The following is a 23260-nucleotide window of genomic DNA, read 5'->3' on the forward strand; positions in this document are numbered from 1 at the left end:
CATGGAACTGTAGAATAGTTTGGATTGGAAAGGATCCATAAACATCATCCAGTGCAGCCCCCCTGCCCTGGGCAAGAACATCTTCAACTAGAACATGTTTCTCAAGGCCCCATCCAATCTGACTTAGAATATTTCTAGGAATAAGATATTTACCATTTCTCTGGGGAACTTGTACCAGTGTTTCACCACCCTTATTGTTAAAAATACCTTCCTTATATTGTCTTTTAGTTTAAAAACATTACTCCTTCTCCAATCACAACAGTTCCTACTAAAAACTGTCTCAGTCTTCATTGGAAGTCCACTTCAAGAACTGAAAGGTCACAGCGAGGTCTCCTCTGAAACCTGCTGTCTCCCAGGTCAAACAACCCCAGCTCTCTCAGCCTGTCTTCACAGAGAAGGTTTTTCATTACTCTGATAATTTCTCTTGTTTTTTTCTGGACCCACTCCAACAGCTCCATGTCCTCCCTGTGCTGGGACCCCAGAGCTGGGTGCAGGGTTCCAGGTGGGCTCTCAGCAGAGCAGAGCAGAGGGGCAGAATCCCCTCCCTCCCCTGCTGCCCACACTGCTTTGGATGCAGCCCAGGACACGTTTGGCTTTCTGGGCTGGGAGTGCCCATGGCTGGGTCATGTCCAGCCTCTCAGCCACCAACACCCTCAAGTCCTTCTCCCCAGGGCTGCTCTCCATCTGCTCATCCCCAGCCTGTGCTGTTGTCCTAACCCAGGTGCAGCACCTTGTACTTGATCTTACTAAATCTCATTATGCTCATGTGGCCCTGATTCCCAAGCTAGTCCAGGTTCCTCTGGATGAGATTGCAGCTCTCTGGGTGACATCACATCACATCACATCACATCACATCACATCACATCACATCACATCACATCACATCACATCACATCACATCATCACATCACATCACATCATCACATCACTCAAACAGGTCAACTGCACCACTCAGCTGGGTGTCATTTGCAAATTTGTTGAGGGTCTATTTGATCCCACTGCTTATATCGTTGATGAAGAAATTTAATAGCACTGTTCCAATACAGACCCCTGAGGCACACTTCTCATCAACTTCCATCCAGATATTGAGACATCGACTAGTACACTGGGGATGACAACACCCAGTCAGTTCCTCATTTGCTGACCACTCCAGCAATCAAATCCTTCTCTCCCCATCTCAGCGAGAAGTATGTTATGGGGAACCCTTCAAAGGCTTTACAGAAATCCATACAGATGACTCTTTCCTTATCTTCTGTTGGAATCATTCCACTGTAGAAGGCCACTAGGCTGAGCAGGCAGAATATTTCCCTGGTGAAGTTCTGCTGGCTGTCCTGAATCACCTCCCAGTCTTCTGTGTGCTTTAGCATAGTGTATTGGGTTTGCATGGCCAGGTTTTGGTAGTGTGGGTACTACAGGAATGTCTTCTACCAGAAGCTCGTAGAAGCTTCCTCCAAGTCTGAGAGAGCCAGTGCCAAGGCTGGGTCAGTCAGAATTGGTGGCAATACTTCTGTTATATTTAATAATGAAATAAAAGTTATTGTGCAGATGTAGTTGCAACCAGAGAAGAGCAGGGTAAGAACATGCAAGAGGAACAACTCTGCAGATACCAAGGTCAGTGCAGAAGAAAGGGGAGGAGGTGCTCCAGGTGTCAGAGCTGAGGTTCTGCTGCAGCCCATGATGCAGAGGATGGGGAGGTAGCTGTGCCTTTGCAGCCCATGGAGGTCCATAAGGATTCAGAGATCCACTTATAGCTTCGCCTTGGCCTTCCTCACTCGTTACAAACAGACTATGTTCCTATTGTCTTCTCAGGTTACCTGTCCTTGCTTCTGATATGTATTTGCTTCTTTCCCTTTAGTTTTACCAGCAGTTCCCCGATTAGCCATTCCAGTCCCTTGTCATCCTTGCCTGATCATTTACGCCTGGGCATAGAAAGATCTTGTGCATTATGGAAAATATCCTTAAATGTCTACCAGCTCTGTTTTTCACCCTTGTCCCTGACATAAGTTTCCCAAGGGATTGCTATTGACTAAGCCCTTGAAGAGCTGGATGTTTTCTTTCCTAAAGTTCAGGGTCCTGACTTTGCTCTTCAACTGACTCATATTCCTCAGGACTGTGAATTCCATTAGTATATGATAACTGCAGCCCAGGCTGCTTCTAATCTTTGTGTCACCAATTAATTTACTTGCATTGATGACCTACGGGTCCAGGAATACATTCCCTCTAGAAAGGCTTTCTATGGTCGCAGGAATTATAACTGGTGCTATTTCTCTCCTTTGCTTACCTGAAAAATATAATTATAAATAGTTGTCTCTTAAATCATTTAATAATGCTAACAGGTGTGACCCTAAAAAAACCCCTGACATGAGAAGGGATTTATTAGGCACTAACATTAGTCACCTATGATTTTCAAACACAACAGTACCCAGAACAGACATAAATAACTATTTATACATTAATAAAATTCCAATTGATATTTTAAAACTGTGGTTCAACAACTGGAAAATTTTCAGTCTCTTTTGTCCTCTTTTTGTTAGTCTGTCCAGTCCTCTTTATCAAAGTCATACATTTTGCAGGAAGAACAGAGGCACAAGCTCTATGCATGTGTGTGGAGGCTTCAAATAAGTCCCCACTGGGCATTTTCATAAAACTTCTTGTCTTTGTGATCAGTGATTGACACATCTCAAAGCCATTACCTGGTAGGTGAGAGCCAGCCATCTCTATATAAATGTAAAATATTAGGTTGTTTTGCCAGCACATTATTCTTCAAATCTGTATGTTTCCAAACCTGTCTTGTTTCATTACTATTTTTTTAATGCATGTGACAATATAATATATAATCAAATGTAAATATAAATATAATCAAATGTACAGGACATTAACTTCCCAGTGGTTTCACCATCCAGTAAGGCACTCGAAGAACTCACCCACAGGTCCTTACTGTCTCATTAAATGGGACCATAAAGAATCTTTACATCTGTAAAATTTTTCATAGGTTGTAAAGGAGCCATGTATCATATTTGTTAAAAATGGTTGCAAGTTGCAAAGGAGTCATATATGAATTTGCTAAAAATAGAATTTTATTTGTGAGGGTTTTTCAGGACCACAAAACAGAGAGGAGTGCTGTAATAAAGGGGTTAACTGGGAACTGGGAAGCCAACTTCTGGTAAATTTTTCATTTTAAATCACTAGGAAGAGTCCAGTTGACTGTAATTGGGCCATCATTTCTATACGTACATTTTTCTGTATCAGAAGGGGTTTTCCAATTGCTTGGCTTGGTTGCATCTCCATTAGACAGAATTTCATCTTGTCCTTCTTTGCTCAGGGCTTATATTCTCTTTGAATTTGCATAAAGCTCATGATGAGTTGTTTTCCAATGCAGTTGGTCAAAGTGTCAATCCATGAAAAACAACAGCTGTGTTGTGGATCTGGTATAAGATGCAATATCAAACATTGACAGGAGGGGTGTGAAATCCAAAAAAGCAGGTGCAAAGGTGTTAGGTGTCAGAAAAGATTCTCAGAGGCCTTACTGCTGCAGAGTTCTTATAAATGTTTTAATAGTTGAGGGGCTAAAGAAGGACATGGATCTATGTTAGGAAATAGGATTATGAGGTTAAGCATGGGAAAATGTGTCAGTTAATCCCACCCTTGACACTGTGCTTCCAAAGCCTTCTAATTTATATAGCATCATTTAAAAACCACTCCACTATCAGAATAAGCCAGCAGCTAATAATAACAGTCCTCTTCACTGGAGAGCTGACCCGTGCTTACCTCAACGCTGTGGTGCCAGTAACCTTTCCTTTACCTTTCACATTAGTTCAGTAAAAGCAATATCACCTTTCACAGTCTAAAACGTTTTTGTAATAGGGAATGACAGACAAGTAGTTTTACAGCACAAGGGTAGACTTAACAATGACCAAAGGGGCATAATGTGAGCATTAAAACATGGCTATATTATTACAAAAAGCTTGAATATAACCGTAAAAGAATTCAGTGGTAAGAAAGTGTATTTGGTACTGTTCCAGCTCTGCTTTCTCTCAAAACAGCTCCAAATTGCAAAATGGGTTTTCAAAATTCTAGTAATATATCCTCCATTCATCTGTGACATAATCTGAGGCAGATTTTATACAGTTACTGAATAGAAGCAGAGAGCATAACAAATGCATAGCACTACCATACTTGCATGTTTTGTCTTGCAGAAACATGTTTCTCGTGCCAACTTACCTGGATTGATGAGAATCAAAACAGAGTTATAGTTGAAGGGAGAGAAAAGCATGCTTTTTCCATAAAGTGCAGAAAATGAGAGGTATTATTTATTTCTTAAGAAGAATAAAGTTGGAGAGTATAATTGAAATTAATGTGTTTAATTTATTATGGAATATATTTTTATCAGTTGTTAACTAATTACAGGTAGTTACATGATTGATCAACTCTTCACAGCTGTACAAAACACCTGGTAAGGCTGACTGTAATTTTTATTCATCATCATAGATCAATGTGAAAGGTATGAAGACAGAGATAGCCTGATCAGTTGAAAGTAGACATCATTCCAGTATTTTTTTATCTCATACAGAAGTTGGGTAGGATCTCTGCCTTACTAGTCCTGGATAAAAGAGCATAGAATTATACTCAATGTGAAGTGGAAGAGATGTTGAATTTGTGAGGGAATTCAAAGAAGGATATGTCCCAATTGTTCCTGCTTTTGGCATCCTGAGATGCCAACTCACAAGCCTGGATTTCTGTCATTCTGTACTGTAGTACAAAGCAGGTTAAGAAATGAATGACTGAAAAGCTAAGAAAAATACAAAAAATGGAGACATTTCTTCACTTGCTATTTAGACTATCCATGTAAATCATTATTTTTACTTGTCATAGAGCCATTTACTACTGATGGAGTTTAGAAGGAGATGTGTAATTTTATGAATAATAAAAGCAAATGTTATAGAGGTCATGGATGGGTTAAAACACAGCTTTGTAAAAATAAGATTTCCAGACTTCTTTTATCTTTACTTTGCAAAATCAATCTTTTGTTTTTCCTATCTATTTTTAATTGACATGTGTTCTATTGGATTCCCCATCACCCGTTATCACTGTAGCCACACCAAACCGTTTCTTTCTGGAACAATCTAAGGTGATACTAATAGTCTTGGTTTGCAAAATTCTCTGACTCAAAATTTGAGATTCCATGTGCCAGTTTACTTGTGCAGTGCAGGTGTTGGGTATAAGTGACCAGTGCTTGCCTGTGTGTAGAGTTTGTGTGCAGAATGTGTACGACTGTGCAACAGGACTTCCCCTGACTGTGTCTGGTTACATGATACACAATTATATGGCCTCGTGACTGGGGAGGTTATGCACCACAGACAGCTGCTGAGGGTTAGCTGCTGCTGACTTCTAGCTTCAGCCATGTCTTATGCTGGCTGCGATGTAGTCTTGAGGCTGTTATTTCATTTCATCTTGAAATACAGACATGGTCAGTTGGAAATTATGTCTGAAGGGTGTGACAGTAGTAGCAGAGGGGCTACAAGTGTCTGGACCACATGTGGGCATCACCACTTCATGATTTGCTGTTCTTTTCTGCCCTTATGGTTTCTCTTTGAATACAATCCTTTCAGTGAAGAGAGTTGGTTTAAGGAGAGGCCCAGCTACTTCAAACTATCTTTAATATAGCTGAAATATCTTTCATTCTCAGATATAAAATTGTCTTTGAAATAGTGGTTAGAGGCAACAAAAAAAGTTATTGAGATTAGAGGACCTAATCTGATGTACACAAGTGTAGAGTGTTGAACTACATTTTTCAAAAAAAGGGAAGAAACTAGAAGGTTCTAAAAACACAGGTAATCTTAGATCTCAATTAATTGCATTGCCATAATTAAAGTCTTGATATACTTGTTATATCACATACCTGGAGTGATCCTCAGCATCTCAAGACTAGAAATCAGGAAACCTGTGTTATACTTTCTGTGATGTACTTTTTCACCTTGGGAAGTGACTGCCTGCCACAGTGTTTCTGTTCCTTTTTTCTATTTGCTTGTAGTGACTATTAATTTTATTGAAACAGCACAATAGAGAACTCTTACTGTGTTTTTTAGGGCTTTGCATCACAGAGATTTATTTCCAGTTCTTTGTGCTCTGTTAATTATATCAGTAGAGTAATAAACCCTAAATTGCAGATCTGCTTTACTAAAAATTAAACTTTTAGATGTTATGGCATTTGAAATCTCAATAAGCAGTATTATTTTACAAGAACACTGGTGAGGTGTTTGTGCTATATTCTCAGGTTGAAACAATTTGACTGTGCTTCTTTGGACTGTGACATAGAAACAGAAGTTTTCATTATTTGTGTAAATGTCAGTTTCCTCAGAATTCTGAAAAGTAATTTAAAAACATGTTGCAAATTCTAGAATCTAATTGTGTAGAGGTTTCATTTTATTGAGAGGTGCAATACTTTTTGATTATATTGCTCTTGTGAGGAACATTGTCAAGGAAAAATACATCATGAATTACCAATTTCTCGCTCAATTGTTCTAACCTTTACAGCTTTTCCTAATCTTGATTTAGGTTTCAGAACTACTGCAAACCAAAAATTTAAAGAAAATAACAAAGTATTTTCATTCTGTTATTATCTATTGTTCATCTCCAAATCCCATAATTCACCTAGAGAAAAATTGGGAATTATGGTGTTTTGTGTGTAGTGTTTTAATTAGTGGGAAGTAATTTGGGATTAATTACTGTACATCACATTACATATATATCCAATGATTTATTTGCTCTTTTTACACTAATGCATAGTGAGTGCAAGACTTTAATGAAGTTACTTTTTTCATTTTTCCATCTTTTCCCAGGTTTCAGTCAATTTAAGAAATATTCTCGCATTATCTTGCACTTCTCAGTAGTAGGTTTTATTTGCAGTTGTGAAAATCTTGACAGCTTCAGATGCATGCTGTTAAATGTTACTTCTATTTGCTCAGCAGTCATACTTTCTTTTCTTATATTCATGTTTTTATATGCTCAAAGCATTATATAGGTATTTGTAAAATGTCATGGTCACAGAAAATATGATATGATATTGCACATGATGTACACAAATACATCAATGTTTTTTGGTTTATTATTAAAAAATTACTAGGGCTGTATATGCCCCTCGCAGCAATACATAGCTAAACAAAGATAAGTAGCCTGGATGCAATCTAGAGGGAATTGAGTAGTAAAATATCTGTTTGTAAGCTATTTATATTGATATAGGACATAGAAATAAAAGTGTAAAATGTATCTGAGCTTATACTGTTTCAGTACCATGATACCTGATTCTACACAATTTGTCTTCCGAACAGCTATGCTGGGACAGGCCAGATGACTGATTTTGTTAGCCATTTTTTTCTTGTTGTTTAAGAGACACAGGACAATATTTAGCAATCCAAGGGGCTTATGGAACATGCCTTCAGCTGTATTACTGCCTATATCTTCCTGAGGTACTCTGAGCCAATGGAAGAGGTCTTGATATAATTTAGACTTAGCAGCTTCCCAGAAGTACAAGAGCATCTTGGCTACACTGAAGACCTGGCCAGATATATTTTATGCAGACAGGTGGTTTTTTATTAGAACATTTCAGCAAATGTTTCATTAGTGTATAATAGAAAAAACAATCAACCAACCAGCCAAAAAAACCAAGAAAAAGATAATTTCCAGACTTTCCAATGGAAAGCAGATGATGTTTGTAGGCTTGCTATGTAATCATCCCTACCAAAAATTACATGGCTGAGTAGAATTACTAGAGTACTGCTGTCCAGAACCTGTGTCACATCTCTATAAATTTCACATTAGGGGAATTCTACCTCTAAAATGCATCTTGAAAGTCCAGCTTCATTGCAAGCTTTCTAAACTAAGTATAGGAATAAGTATTCATTTTTATATTTATCAGATACCTAGTAATAAACACATAATTCAATGGATGCCCTAAGGTTACTCAGTCACAGACTGGATGGAACAGTATAAAATAGCAATGAAGCACTAAGAACTGTAAGAATTCACAGCTTCATGCTCTTAATTGCATCAACAAATTCTTAGAAAGTAGCCAGATATCTATTTGTACAAAATCCTGACCACTGTACACACAATATATGTGCCATTCCTTAGCTTTCTTATCCAAGTCAGGAAAAGACCTCTTGCATATCTGATTATTTTTATAATATTAGCTTTATTTTCAATTTGTTTTTGCATGTTTATGTCAAAGCACAACATAAACTTCCTAGAAATACTGTTATAAAATAGGGAGAATAAAATACTTTGGGAAGAGATATAGTCAAAATTTTTCCTCTTAGCTTTTCCACTGCCTGAAGGAAAGTAAATAAAAAACCCCTGTGTGCCTAGCAGCACTATCAAAAAGGAAGGAAGAGGAGGAAGAGAAAATTTGCTGTAATCTTGTCAAGCCACAAAGCAGTGACCTGTTGTGTTGAATTGTTGATGGTGTCCTCAGTTGTGGGTTTGTGTCATACACATGTAGCCTGTGAAGTTACAAGAAAAAGAATTTTTATAATGGATATTTTTACAACAATATGCTGTACTAGACATGGTCTAATTCTAATGTGTCACAGTGTGTAAAGTAATCTTATCTCCATTGTAAATTTCACAAATCTGGGGATATTGTTTACAAAACTCCTGCTTCAAGAAGACAAATCCAGATCCAAGTTGCAGTGTTGTCCTGGTGCTAGACAATTGTTCCCAATGGCTGTAGTTTAGTTCTCAGCACCACAAATAGCAAGAATCTTGTGCATTTTGGTGAAGTTACTCTGTGTGAAAAGAATTTCCACCATTTCTGGTTTTTGCAAAGCAATAAAACCACAGAGTTGCTTATTCTGGGTATCATAAAGGTGGCTCACAATTGCAAACCTTCTGACCTCTGCTGCTCAGGTAGAAGAATCTTTTTTGCCATAACATTATGTCTTCCACTTAATATATTAATAAGCTGATATGTGGCTGACATTTCATGAAAGTTTTTTTCCAAGCTTATCAGGCTATCTCTGCTTGATTAGTTGTAGAATACAGATTCTTGTCATTGCCCAGCCGAACAGTGGGCATATAAGGTGAAATAATTTAATAATCAATCATCGAAATGGGATGATAGTAACAAATTAGAACTACAGAACCACATCCTTAGTTTTATTTCTGTGAATTTCTCCTACAATTTTTCTAATTGTTTATTTTGCATCCAATATTGCATCATTACTTGGTTCTCTTGTGCTGATATTACCTCTGCAAACATCCTTGAGACTCTTTTCTTTTGAACTGAATTGTTACTATTTTATAAATGTAAAACAAAACAGCCAATGTTTATAATACATTGGCTGTTTTGTTTTACATTGATAAAATTCTTTCTTTGAACTGTCATCTTTGTTTATAATAATTTTTTAAGTTGCTATAGAATAAAATTTCTGTATCTTTTGGATGTTTTTCCCACATCCCATTTTGGAAAACAGTGATTTATTCTGGGTTTCAGAATGAGCTGAAATGAGCAGACTCAGTCTTGAACCAGAAGGGTAACTTCACAGGGTGCATTGTGTTGTCATGGCAAACCAGAATAGTTGTACATGCTTAAATCATAATTAAGATGGTACCATCTGAATAGAGTTTCTTCAGTTGCTACACACCTTGAAGGAGAAATGAAAAAAATGTTTTTGGCTTTGTCTCTATTCTGTTGTAAGAGTAAGCAATATTGATAATCTCTTGGTGAAGGAACAGAATATGTCTTTAAAGAGTCTTTTGATAGGTTCAAAGGCAAAAACATGCTGGATAGGTCAGTTAATGTCCATATGCTATTGACATTGCTCTTCTTCCTCTTCTAATGTTTTTAATTGAAACATATGAAGAGTACACTCCCAAAGTGAGCTACTGGACCTATTTAAGTTAATAAAAATTTTTTAATTGACCTTTGGTAGAACTTAGTTTTCCCTTATAAAGTGTGTCCTTTATTTACAAGTTTTGGAAATTTGAATATGAGACGACTTTATGATGGCAAAGCTTATGATGGCAAATAATATATGCAGACTGTGTAGCTGCAACATCAAAACTATGAAATTTAACGTAAGTAATCAACATAATTTTATTTTTTGAGACAGATGACATATTTTGGCTTTAGCCCAGAAAATCCTTAATTGGGTACTTAATTGCATAAATGTGACTCTTCTGCTGGCTTGGAACAACTAATATACTTAGACTTAAATATGTAATTCACATTCTTAGGGATTTTAGCTGTATGATGATAGTCCTGCCTTTATTACTAGGTGATTCTTCAATCACCTGTGAATGATCGATACCTGATACTTTGGTGAACATTTTTTGTGTTGCATGTACTGCATGTATTTTGTGAATGTATTGAATGAAACTGATTTTCTCTTTTTTTTTTTTTTTAATAGAGCTAATGAAAGATTTGTGCATACAAAAAACCTGCTTTAATAACAAGCAAAGTCCCTTTCTATGAACTTCTAATACTAAGACTATCATAGCTATATTTACCCTATTAGACACTAAACTTTAGCTGTTTGGATGATAAAATGATGAACAGTGAAAGGGGACAATGTTAAGCTTCCAAGTAAATGGTTTGGCATAAGGATTACAGTGTCTGTTGGTGGATTAACTACAAAAGGTCTAGGATTTTAACACTGCAAAATCAGAATGATGCCATCACAGTGAAGGCTGTCTTTCACTTACATTTCTTGGGTATAGCTTACCAAGATGTCATGATCCAATCAGTGAGAAATGCCTCTGCCCTAATTAAAGTGCAAACAACACCATGCACTGAACTCAACAACACAGATTTTATTTATCAAGCATTGTGAGGTAGAAAGAAAGAAGTAGAAAAGCCAGAGGGGAAAGAGATATAAAGTAGAAGATATTTGCCACCTGTGAATCCAGCAGCTTCCCTCCAGTCCTTAATCACCCTGGGCTTCTTGGTGGTCCGGTTCTTAATATCTTTCAAAACTCTTCACTTACTTATTACGTATTCATTTAAGCAAATGAAGGAATTAATGCTTATTGGCTACACTATTCTCTTATTCTATTGGTCACAAGATTATCTCACTTCTAATGATAGCAAGTTCGTGTTCTTTGTTTTTCTCTCCTTTTGAGTTGGTGGGATTCTTGGGTTGGTGGGTTATGAGTCAGTGCTCATGATCTTCCCCTGCAGGAATTATCTTTTATCCAGACAGAGATGATTTCAGCACAGTTGCTGAGTTGGCTTTCCTTGAGGCTCATAAATTCTGCATTCTTTGTGGTCATTATCAGTGATAGATTCTTCTCTTCAAACTTTGTTAACCTCTCCCATGAGATAACACTCAGACAATAGCACCACCTTTATCTTATCTCAAGCTCCTGATGTGGTGGCTTAATTTACTGTCCAACATCCAGGTATCCACAGAGGTCTCTTCAGAGGGGCTTCAGTGATTATGGATGCTATCCATACCATAGCTTGGAGCGAGCTTTTTTTGACTAGTTATAAGCCCATGACCAGTTTCTTCTTTGCAGAGTTTACCGCAGTGTGAATTTTTTTCTGGATGCATTGTCCAGGATTTACTACACCAATCTCACCTACACTAGGCCTAGAGTTAGTGCCATCCTGTCACTCCATTCTGTGCTCATCTCATCTCATCTCATCTCATCTCATCTCATCTCATCTCATCTCATCTCATCTCATCTCATCTCATCTCATCCCATGGCAAAGTCCTTCTCCTTAACAGAGGACTTAACAGTGTTTGAGACAGACAACTGTGTTCTTTAAGGCATTGCACAAGATACAACCAATGAAGTGCCACTTGATTTAACGTGTCTTTGGGCTTCAGAGGGTTTTGTCACAAAACACATGAAATTAGTGCTCTGTTTCTAAGCCATTGGATTGACTGTTGAATGCCTTTGCCTTATCAAGTTTAAGAGTCCAGTTTAGAAGTCTGATGGTGAACTGGGCTATAAATATACAACTATATCTTTATGAAAGGTATATTCTGCCTCTAAAGATTTTTGTACTAAACTTCTGTAATTGTTCTTTTATCCATGAATGTCAGTGAGATTATAGAAGAGGTTACACTTACAGCTCAAGGAAAGAAAATATAGGCACTTTGTTTGAAGTCATATCTAAGTGGGCAACTATGCAGTTTGCTCCTAGGGTGTTTCTTTTTCATATATATCCTACTGTGTTCTGCAGGTTAATAATGAGTGTCAATCTATGGGAAACAATATATGTGATAGCCTATACTACTGAAGTGGTACAAATTTTCTCTGATGTCACTTCTGAAGTTTCTGGGCAGAAGCGTATTTTTTATGCATGGATAGACATTCCTTTGCATGTCTTATCATGTATTGACTTTGATGGGTTGTAGTTTCTGTTATTTACATGTCACTGAAAAATATGGTATTTTAACATAATGTTGCACCTTTTAATGTGTTGACACTAAGTAGAAGGCAATTCATGGTAAACAAGCATTCAACCTTATGTGCAAAGGCATTTCACTGCAAAAAAGCAGAAGAAAAATAAAACCACACCCATTAGTTAAATAATAGTTCAGTCTGGGACATGTTGTCCTCTTCTTTCAACTGGAGGTTTAACTGCCAGAGAGAAAAAGAAGCAGTGGACTTCTATAATGTTATCTGAAATAATACTATAAACAAAATTATGAAGAGAAATGGTGCAGTTTGTCAAAGAAAAATGACAAGAATGATTAAACATAAGTACCACAATAAGTCTGTCCAGGTAGCTAGACTATTAAATATGACTATTTTTTTTTAATGGAACTTGCATAAAGTCTATATAGTGATTGATTCAAAGTTGCATCATAAAGAAAAATAGTAAAAATCAATGTCAAGCAAAATTGAATGGTAACTTAAAAATTATATGGAAGCCATGCTTGTTTGAAAATGAAATGTTGCAAAAATCCATCAGTCCTTTAAGAAGAAATAAAATACAGAGTGCTTTCTTCAGAAAATATAATACACATCTACCATAATTTCCAATACATCATCTATCAAAGGCATTTGTTGGTAATATATCATGGAGATATTAAATTAAAAACTCCATTAGGTTTCAACATACTCAGAAAATGGACAGCTTTGTTAAATATTACCCCAAAACACAAGTACTGGGGGTTTGCAGCATATGCAATATAACGTGGCTCCAAATGATTTCTGGCATGCTGAACCAAAATCTGTATTGATAGAGTAGATGGCCTTGGGTTTTGTTTTTACATTTTTATGGGAATACAAACCCCTGAAAATGTGTATTTTAATCCAACCAAGTATTAAAGTATTAAACCAATCTATACACCATACTATTTGAAAAATGGAAGAAACAGCTATATTTCTTAAAAAAATAATACTGCTATAGAAAGAAAGCTTGTAATATTTAATTCAATAAAGCACTTTCAGGGAAGACTAGTTAAAGAAATATAAATTTACCATCTAATCTTAATGTTACCAAGTTGTTTCAGTGTGCAAGTAAAGTGTTTAGGAACTTGAGTGAACAGTAAAGAAAGTACATTTTAACAGGTATCTGCTACTCTGTATTTAGAGTTTGTGGTTTTTCTTCTTTGGTTTGAGAATATTTTGGTTGGCATTTAAGCTTGTGGGATATTATTTTAATTCTGTACTTGCAAAATTTTTGGGTGGAGATTTTGTTGAAATACACATATTAACAGTTTTAGCAAGTAATTCTGAGTTTAGAGAAACTTTATATGTTGCTTGGGATTTGAAATTGTAATAATATTTTGAAATCACAAAGATAATGTGGTATAAAGATGGTGCCAGCTATTTTCCACACTGTCCTCTTTTCACATTCTAGAAGAGTTTCTGTGCTTTCTGTTTTTCTGGCAAACAGATTCAGTATTTGGAAAATTTACAGAATATGATGGAGTGTTCATTGCTTTTAGTCAGTCCCCAAAATGACAAAATGGTTGGAAAGTAAAAAGTGTCACAATAAAATGTGTTTGCCTGCTCTGAATCTGTACTGAGATATATCCATGGTGATGACTCACCAGGACTGTTTTAAGAGTGGGGAGGACATTTTGAAATTATACCTTTGACTTCAAGAACTCTGAACTTCTATTATATTTTTGAAAGATAAACTTCATTGTGTAGTTGTTTGTATAGGACAGCTTCAGTAAACATCCCTGAAAATATTTCTCAAGATGGTAAGATTCTGCAGGTTATAAGGCTATAACTAGAAAAAAAAGAAACAGCAATCAAATAAAACCCACAAAACCCCAAACCAAACAAGAAACCTACATCCCACAAAAAACCCCCAACAACAGCAAAAAACCCTACACTGCAAAAAAATGAAGCAAAACAAAACAAAACAACCATAAACCAGGACAAAACAAAACAAAAACCCCCAAAAAATCCCACAAAAAACCACCATCAAAAAGTCCCTAAAGAAACTAGCTCTGTCACAGCACCGTGCTTTGAATATGAGGATTTTAAATAGCAAGAGTTAAATTAAGATGAAAGTCTGGCAGTATTACAATAAAAAGGAGCTGGGATAGATAATATAAAAAACTCCTGGTTTTAATTATTAATAATTAAAAATAATTTTCAGGGATTCATAATGTATTTTATTACTTTATAATTTTTCATATTTTATCTTTTGCGTGTGTTCTGCTCACCTTGAAAGAGGTAAATGTGTTTGGTTTGAGATTTTTTTTCCTATATTCTAAGGCACCTTCAGGTAAAGGCCAAGGAAAGTTTTTTGCTGCTTTTTTTTCTGTATCATGATCTGTAGAGTTTGATTGTGATGCTGACTAATGATTAGAACCTCAGAAATACAATTTCTATTCTCTAGTAATTTGTTTCTTAACATTTATACTCCTTTGACATTCACTTTAACTAGCTGCATGGTTTTATGAACACTGGTAGAGTGCATAATTGATTGACTACACAGAGAACTCTATTCAAGACATTAATTTCTTTGACAAGTATATTTTACATTTGTACTTAATCTTCATTGCATTTAGTGTTTATTACATAAAAATATAATTCCTTTGAAAATTATTTCAGTAAAAATATCTAGTGTAATTATTATATATTTAGTTTGCGGTATGGAAGATGTGTTTTTAAACATCTTTGAAAAATATTGGACCTAATTATCTGTTGGCTTAGATTGATAGTTTAATTTTCTAATCATGTGCTGGTAATACACTCTAAGTGCACAGTAGAGTTATAGTGAAGGGAATCTTTGTAATTTTGATAGGGGCTATCAAATCTCTGATTTTGAGAATGGTAGCATATTAGTTATAAAAATTGTCTTTTGTTATCTCAAAACCAACTAATTTTCTGGTTCCAGACCCGTCATCTAAACCTGTAGGTTTTAAAGAATAAAAATTTAATCCAATCCCCTGATGCTGTTAGAAAGGTGATGAACAATTTGGGGGGTATGCATTTCTGAATTACTTTTTAAATAAAGTGATGACTAACAGACGAGGCTGGAAAATGGTTGAGTAAAAAAAAAAAAAGGATTCTTATCTTCCTAAGTGCTTTTAGAGGAATAAAAATGGTTGATGAATGAAATGTCTTCTTGTATTTGCAAAAAGTAACTAAAATAAACCACCACTTCTTTCTAGCTAAGTAATCTGAAACAACTCACATTTGTGGATGTGTCAGCAAACAAGTTCCATTCTATTCCAATTTGTGTTCTCCGGATGTCTAATTTGCAGTGGTTGGATATTAGCAGCAACAGCCTGAAGGATCTCCCAGAAGACATAGACAGGTAGTTTATGTTTTAATTCAATGACAGGTATAGGAACTCTTAAGTGAATTTAGAAAGTAAAATCTTCCAAGGGACACTGTTGATGGAAATGTATCAGGTATTTTTGCATGCAAATATTTCTGTGATTGATGGACTGGGTCTGAGAACAAAAGTTAATTTTACTAGCTCATTGATGGTGGTCAGTTAACAAAACATTTTTTTTGCTGCTTTCATAATAATTTGTTATTTTATCTAGACTTTGGTTTTTTGGGAAGTTTACTGGATATACTCTGCTCCAGTTCCATCGCAGGGAACTCACCATATGGAATTGGCAGCAGTAACTCTCTGGAGGGTAGATGGGGAGGAGAAGGTGAACTAAAGCATACTTAAGTAACTCAAAGAGCCTGATAAACTTTATTAGTAAAGAAGAAAAGTATTGGTAAAATTAAAAACCCCATTGAAAATCCTCCCCTTCTACTCTAAAGTAAGTACGAATGTGTGCACTCATTCTCCCAGTTTAGATGACCACTTTGAGTTAGTTTTTAAAAAATAATTCTGATCCCTTTAACGGGACTTGCTGCCTGAGAAAGCACTTTTTTATCCCTAAGCTTAACTATTCACTCCAGAGTGCTGCAGCAACTTGGTTTATGAAACTTTACTTAGCCTTAAGTTAAAAAAACCAAAACATATTAACTGAAGTTTATTAAAAAATATTCAAGATTATTTATTTATCTGGGAATAGAAATCCCTGAGGCAGAATAAACTTCACAGGAACCTCATTCACTCCTAACTTTCGCAAGGCCTTTTTTGCTGGGCAAAAAGACTTTTCTGGGACATGGTGTAATCACAGATTATTCTGACAGCAGCACTGCTCTTAACTTGGGTTAGTAATTCACACCAAACAACATAAGCTTGCCGTTTTTTCCCAGGGGATCTGACCAGAGATTTAACTAACTTCAAAGAGTTCCTAAGAGGATATTTTTCTTTTAAGGAAGGATACCCTTTCAACTTGTAGAACTTTTTTTCCCCTATAACCTATATTCCCTTAGCTTCAAATTATTCCCTTTTTACATTTTATCCTCTCTATTTTGTACTGAGTTGCCAGATTTGATGCTAGAATATCATCATCAGACAACAAAAAATAAGGTTTTCTTTGTTTGACTTTGGGCTCAGAAGACTAAAAAATGTCAAGATAACCCCTGCATCAGTAAATTAATACTCTCATTCAGACTTATGATTTCAATGCCTGTGGTGTCAAAGAACCTCTGTGAATTATAATTGTCTGTAATATCATTACGATAGTCTGTAATTAATAAAGATAAGTTGACAGTAAACTGAAGCCTTACTTAATATTTTCACCTGAATTCAAACAAACCGCATGGGCCTGATAAGAATAGCCTGCCAACAGTGTTTTAGGAATGGACTCTCCCAGTCAAATAAGACAAATTTGTTTCATCAATTTGCTATGCTCTTTGTCTTCTACCTAATAGAAGGAATAAAGGCACAGACACAAATTTCTATTGCATTAGGAAAAGCCAGGGGAAATAAAACAAAAGTTCCTCACAAAACACTGTCATTAAATTGATTTCATTGGGACAACTTGCAAGAACCTTTTGACGAGGAGCTGGTCTTTCTCTTGCTCCCCACAGTATTAATTACTAGTGGAGAGTAGAGATGGAGATGTACTGCCTACCACAGACATACCTAATTCATAGAAACTAGCATATGGGCAAAAGTGTGACCTGCTGGCCTGTATTTTTCATTAGTTGCAGCATGCATATGGTGAGGCTTTATATCATATTCTGTTCACATTTTCTGTATGAAAACACATTAAATTTTGTAACCTTTTATCTTGAGCCTGCTTCTGATTACTTGCCAGAGGTATGCTATTAATACTATAATGCTGAACCAGTACTGAAGATTTCCATTGAAGTTGATGAAATTTTGTGAAAGTAGTGTTTGAGCAACTTTTTAAGACAAAGAGACAAAGATGTTGCATGCAATTGCTCTTATTATACACAACATCAAGTCAGTATTACTATCTTGGCTAGATGTTGCTGTTTGAAATAAATAACTTACGACATCTCTATCTTTGACATCTTTACAGGTTAGATGAATTGCAGACGCTCCTCCTACAGAAAAACAAGTTGACTTATCTTCCACGAGCTCTTGTCAATATGCCAAAGCTCAGTTTGCTAGTTGCCAGTGGTGATGACCTGGTTGAGATACCCACAGCCATCTGTGAGTCAACCACAGGTTTAAAGTAAGTAAAAGAGCGAGAGAAAGGGAAATATTCTTAAGAAAATAAGGTAAGATACACCCAGAAGAAAGGCTTTCACCAGCATGTTTCTAGAAATTCTGACCTAATTTATATCAGAGTGATAAAGGAGGCACTAAAAAGATTGGAAATTACAGAGGATCTGCATTTTCATGATTTTCATCTACCAGTTACCCACATTGTGCATCTCTATGTCTAAACTGATATTCCTGGGTAGACTTGGTCATAGCAGCTCTAACTCTGGAGTTGCAAAACCATGCTTCAGAGTGGGACTAGTAGCCTGGAATCTAGCTGCTGATAACCTCTGTGATGACAAAAGCATCTTGCTGGGAGAGGGAGACATGGCTAGGGAAATGTTAGGTAAGGTCACAGTAGTTCTTTGCTGTAAAATGCCACCTTACTGCTGCATGCAGGATAAGACTAAAAGAACTAAATTGTAGTCTGCAGTTACAGAGATATTGCATTTCTGCAGAAAATGTTCATGTTTTTGATTATGGAACCATTTCAGATTCTATAGTGGGTCTGGCTCAGAGTGGAGTTAGCTGTGGATGGAATTACCTTTCCCCTCTTAGAGCTATTCCTTGCACTGGTAGCTAGAAAGGTGTTGATCACACATCAGTGTTTTTAGCAGTTGCTGAACAGTGGTGGCACATCATTAAGGCTGTCTCTCCAACTGTTCCCTAAGAAAGCACTGTAGGCTGAGCCAGAGGCTGGGAGGGGAAACAGCCTGGACAGCTGGGGACACCAGCCAGAACAGTTGACTCCAATTGGCCAGTCGGATGTTCTCATACCATATGGTTTCTTGCTCAGTATATAAAGCTGAAAGGAAGAGGGGTGGCGGATCATGTGTTATTGAAGTTTTTGTCTTCCAAAGAAACCAGCTACATATACTGAGTCTCTGCTTCCCAGGAAGTAGCTAAACACTACCTGTTGAAAAGTAGAGAGTAATTTTTCTGCTTTGCTTTGCTTTTCTTCTATATAGGTTTTACTTTTTTCATTAAGCTTATCTACATTTTTTTTCATTTGCTATTCCCCCTTGCCTAGTTGAAGAGAGGGGCAGAGAGAGGTGTTTGGTGGGCCAAACCTGGGCCAAACAAGTCAGCTGATCACAAACTTACAACAATTCATCAGAATTTTAGAAAACCATATGATTTGTTGGAACATTTGTTCTTTTGAAAGTAACAACTTTTAAATTATTTTTTCCTTCTTGGAGTGAAAATCAGAGATTTTCAGAATGCTATACACTTATTTGCACATTATATAAGTTGTTTATGTAGCCACTTAGTTTTTCTTCTGCAAAGTGTACCTTCATAATATTTTCAATTTCAAAGTAACGCATGCCCTGTCATGCATTGTAAAAGATTAATAATGCAATAACCAAAAAATGGAGGCACATATTGCAGCTAAAAGATTCTGGCAAAATTCCAGATTGCTAGGCAATATTGCTGGGATGAAGTTCGTATTGCTCATTAACAGATGGGGAAATTACAGTGTAGTTGGTCAGAAGCTCCATAATAAGAGCTATACCTGTTATTACAAAGAATGATTTATGTAGATAGATGGAAAAAAGATAAACCTGACAATTTTTATATGGCAAGTGGATTATAGAGAAAGTTCCTTTTGAAATCTGTATTTCTATAGTAGATGTATCCTAACTATGCCATACTGCAAAATTGAGCTAACGTTCTTTACATTTCTGCTTCTGGCTCTGGTAGCAATTTCTAAACTGTCATTCATGATGGCCAGTGATGTTCAGCTACCTGCAATACATTTGTGTGTTAATCTCTGTCTAGATTTGTAAGTCTCAAGGACAGTCCTGTTGAAACGATTGTATGTGAAGACACTGAAGAAATTGTAGAAAATGAACGTGAACGTGAGCAAGTTGAGAAAGAGTTTATGAAAGCATACATTGAAGACCTAAGGGAAAGGGGTATGTGTAAATTTGCAGTAACCTTTCTTCTGTCTTGAATATAAATGCAGACAGATATTGTGACCATTCATTTTTAAGAGGAAAAATAATACACCATTAAACGCTGGTTGTCTTTTTTGGTATTAAATAAGACTAATAATGAAATGCCCAATCTGCTTTGTTAAAAGTTTGGACCCTAATTAAGACCACAGATATTGAAAAAATGTATACAAAATTAATTGTGTGGTATATGCCTTAATCTCAAATAATTAATGGTGTACAGAAAGAATATTCTCATTCTCTAGATTTATTTACTTCTCTTGGGATTAGTATTAGTGATTTTGAATTCCTGAAGAAATGCTTCTCCTCCTCAAAAAGATCAGTATATATATGAAAGCCTCATTGTAGAGGTAGAATATTCTTTGACAATGGTAGAATATTGTAGAATCTTCTTTGGTAGAATATTCTTTGACAATGTTATCAGCTTCAAGGTACTAACTATTTAACCACTGTACAATTATAGTAAAATACAAGCTTTTATCTTTATTACATAGCACCCACAACTTTACACATTTCTTCATGTTGCTGTTCTGTTTTATATTTACCATCATAGAGAAATCCTTGTTCTCTTGAGTATTCTTTAATAAGATTCGTAAGGAAAAAAGAGGAAAGTTTCCTGTGCGACAGGGTACCCCACAGGCTCATTTTAATTCCTTTAATATTTTGTGTGTAGAAAGGACTTTTTGTGGAATGAATCTTACAGTAGATTTTCATTCCTTGTGTTTAATTTAAGTGGTCTAAATAGTGGTCCTACAAAATCTGTTAAAAGAGAAATATAAAGAAAGGGTGTGACTTCACAATATGTTTCATGTTCTCATGCTGGATTTCTGTTCCTTAACATCTATAAGTTGTGGATATGAATATTCATTCTGTCTATTTCTAAATTGAAGTCTGCAATAAAAGTGCTGGATTTTGATAATGGTAACAATGGTGGTTAAAATGGAGAGAAGAATGCAATGGAGGAAAAATTTGGGTGATAATTTGGCTGTAGAGACAGCCATAAAATATGTAGTGATGAAGTTGTGTCTAGAGTCAGGAGATGTAGAGGTCTGACAGGCTGTCTGAAACCTGCATTAGACCCTATTGAGAATAGGCCAGGTTTATGCTCTTGTGGGGCAAAGCTGCTCAGAGATACAGTTCTCTCCTTCTAGACAGAACTTACTTCACTGTTTTTTATGAAGAGTTTGAATCATTAATCACTTTTGTATTTCCTGCTTCTGAACTTTTGTGCTACAGATAATGCCAATACCTGCTTTTGAAAAGCAGACTGTAGAAGGAATATCTTCTATAAAATATGAACCGGCAGAAACTCTGAAAGACAGCACAGAGATAATTTGTAGAGTACCTTTGAAACAAGACCAAATCCAGCTGTTTCTAGCTAAGGGCTTCATTTATTTGTGCTGGATTACATAGCTAAAGTCTGAGATTTATTTCTTTTTTCTCTTTTTGCAGAGTCTACTCCTTCCTACACTACAAAAGTAATGCTCAGTCTCCAGCTCTGAAGATTAAAAATCTCTAGATCTCTACTGAATTTCTGAATAACTCTCTTTTTATACACCTGAATAGTAAACACATGAAAATATAGATGGCCAGAATGACATCAAAATCATATTGAATTATTTATTTGTTTTCTGTAGGCTTTTCAAGTAACTACAGATAAAACAAGGAGTGGTAGAACATTCATAAGATGCTGTTTCACATTTTAAGTCAACATGTTTATTTTCAAGTTCACAGCAACAGCCACTAATTTGCATGTAGACCCTCTGAAAGTAAAATTCACTGTAACTAAGTATACACAGGCATAGCTGAAGAATGAAGACATTGTATGTTGTAGCTGAAACAGCGAAATGCAAAATATGATCTTAGGAAGAGATTTGATTTTATAAAAGGGGATAAACTGATTTAGAAAATGAATGTGATCTGTTGTTAAGACCAAATACACATTTAAGTATTTACAATATTGAAATTAGAACACACTTGTAGTTTGCTTTTCTGCAAGAAAATTATTCTTGGAATTTTCAGTTTAGATAAGTTTCAACAACTTTACATATAGAAGCTGTAGCACTTCTTTTATTCAAGCATATTTTAAGCTCTAACCTCTTTGCAAAACCAAGTACCAATGTGACTGAGATTTCTGCGCTATGCAGTCTTGTAGTATAGTTGTATACTATGTAAGATTTTAAGGCACTTAGTGGTGTCAGCTAATACTATCAGCAAAATGATGATACAGGTATTATATTAATGGTTTCAGATCACAGGATTTTGTGGACATTTGTTGGAATTTTCCAAGTAGTGTAAGAATGAGTTTGCTGCTAAAACATTATTTTGCTTGCTATTTAATTATCTGTTTATATATAATTATTTAAGTGTATATCAAGTAGAGTTTCAGAAACCTAGTTTTACATGTATTTTTGTTTAATAAAGCAATCTTTTTAATCTAAAAATCTTGAGACTTTGAGAATTGAGAATCAAATTAGATTCAAATTATATAATTTAAATGGTCCTGAACTTATGAGTGCCGTTAAGTGAGATAATATTTACATCTTTCTTTTTCATTATGGGTGATCTGTTTTCAGTTTTGTGCATTAGCATGTCACTTAAGTAGCCATATTTAAAACACAAAGCAATGAAGGATATGCTCCTCTGGCTTCCATATAGAAAAAGAACTTTAGATGTCTTCTTTTCAATATTCTAGTATTCAAATTTTAAAAGAAAAAAACATTTTAAATAGTGGGTGTGTTATTTCCACTTGCAGTCTTCTTTATATTACTATCAAAATGAAACCCATTCAAAATGGTCTCTATATGTTAATGCAGATTTTAAGCAAGTTCTGATCCAGGGGGAAGTTAAAAAAAATTAGAAAAATTGGCATTGATCTGAAGCAGAATAATAGAAGACTTTTTTTTATCATTAAGGACAAATTGAAATAGGATAAAATAGTGTCAAATTGGTCTCAGAGAGTTTAGGCTATGTGAAACTATCCTACCACACTTTCTTTTATTGAGATTATAAATTTATTTTATTGATATTGATATAATAAACTTCTGTAAGACATCTGATATTGGTTGAAATTCTATTTCTAAAATCTCTCATAGTCTAATATGATCCACTGAAAATTATAGGAATGGAAATCACAAAGGCTGTATTTATAGAATGGAGCTGCAACTAGAAAAACTAGGGATGCAAACACAGATAACAAAACAAAAGTGCCAGTGCAAATTCTATCAGCAGTATTGGATATATAAACAGAAAGCACATGAATAGAGAAGTCATATTAGTCCTTAGCATTGCTGTTAAT

At 35.6% G+C, this 23260-nt stretch overlaps 1 protein-coding gene across 29 annotated transcripts in view; it reads left to right on the forward strand.

Moving 5' to 3' along the window:
• LRRC2 (leucine rich repeat containing 2) overlaps positions 1-21568 on the forward strand; it is a 126787-nt gene extending 105219 nt beyond the window's left edge. For all 29 annotated transcript variants that reach the window (XM_064403636.1, XM_064403637.1, XM_064403634.1 and 26 more), the window contains 4 exons: positions 15591-15736; positions 17823-17978; positions 19787-19923; positions 21415-21568. In XM_064403636.1, coding sequence (XP_064259706.1) covers positions 15591-15736; positions 17823-17978; positions 19787-19923; positions 21415-21464 — 489 coding nt within the window. In that variant the 3' untranslated portion in view covers positions 21465-21568. The remainder of the gene's footprint in view (positions 1-15590; positions 15737-17822; positions 17979-19786; positions 19924-21414) is intronic.
• The last annotated feature ends 1692 nt before the right edge of the window (positions 21569-23260 follow it).

Source organism: Passer domesticus, chromosome Z (genome assembly GCF_036417665.1).
Source record: "Passer domesticus isolate bPasDom1 chromosome Z, bPasDom1.hap1, whole genome shotgun sequence".
Lineage (NCBI taxonomy): Eukaryota > Metazoa > Chordata > Aves > Passeriformes > Passeridae > Passer > Passer domesticus.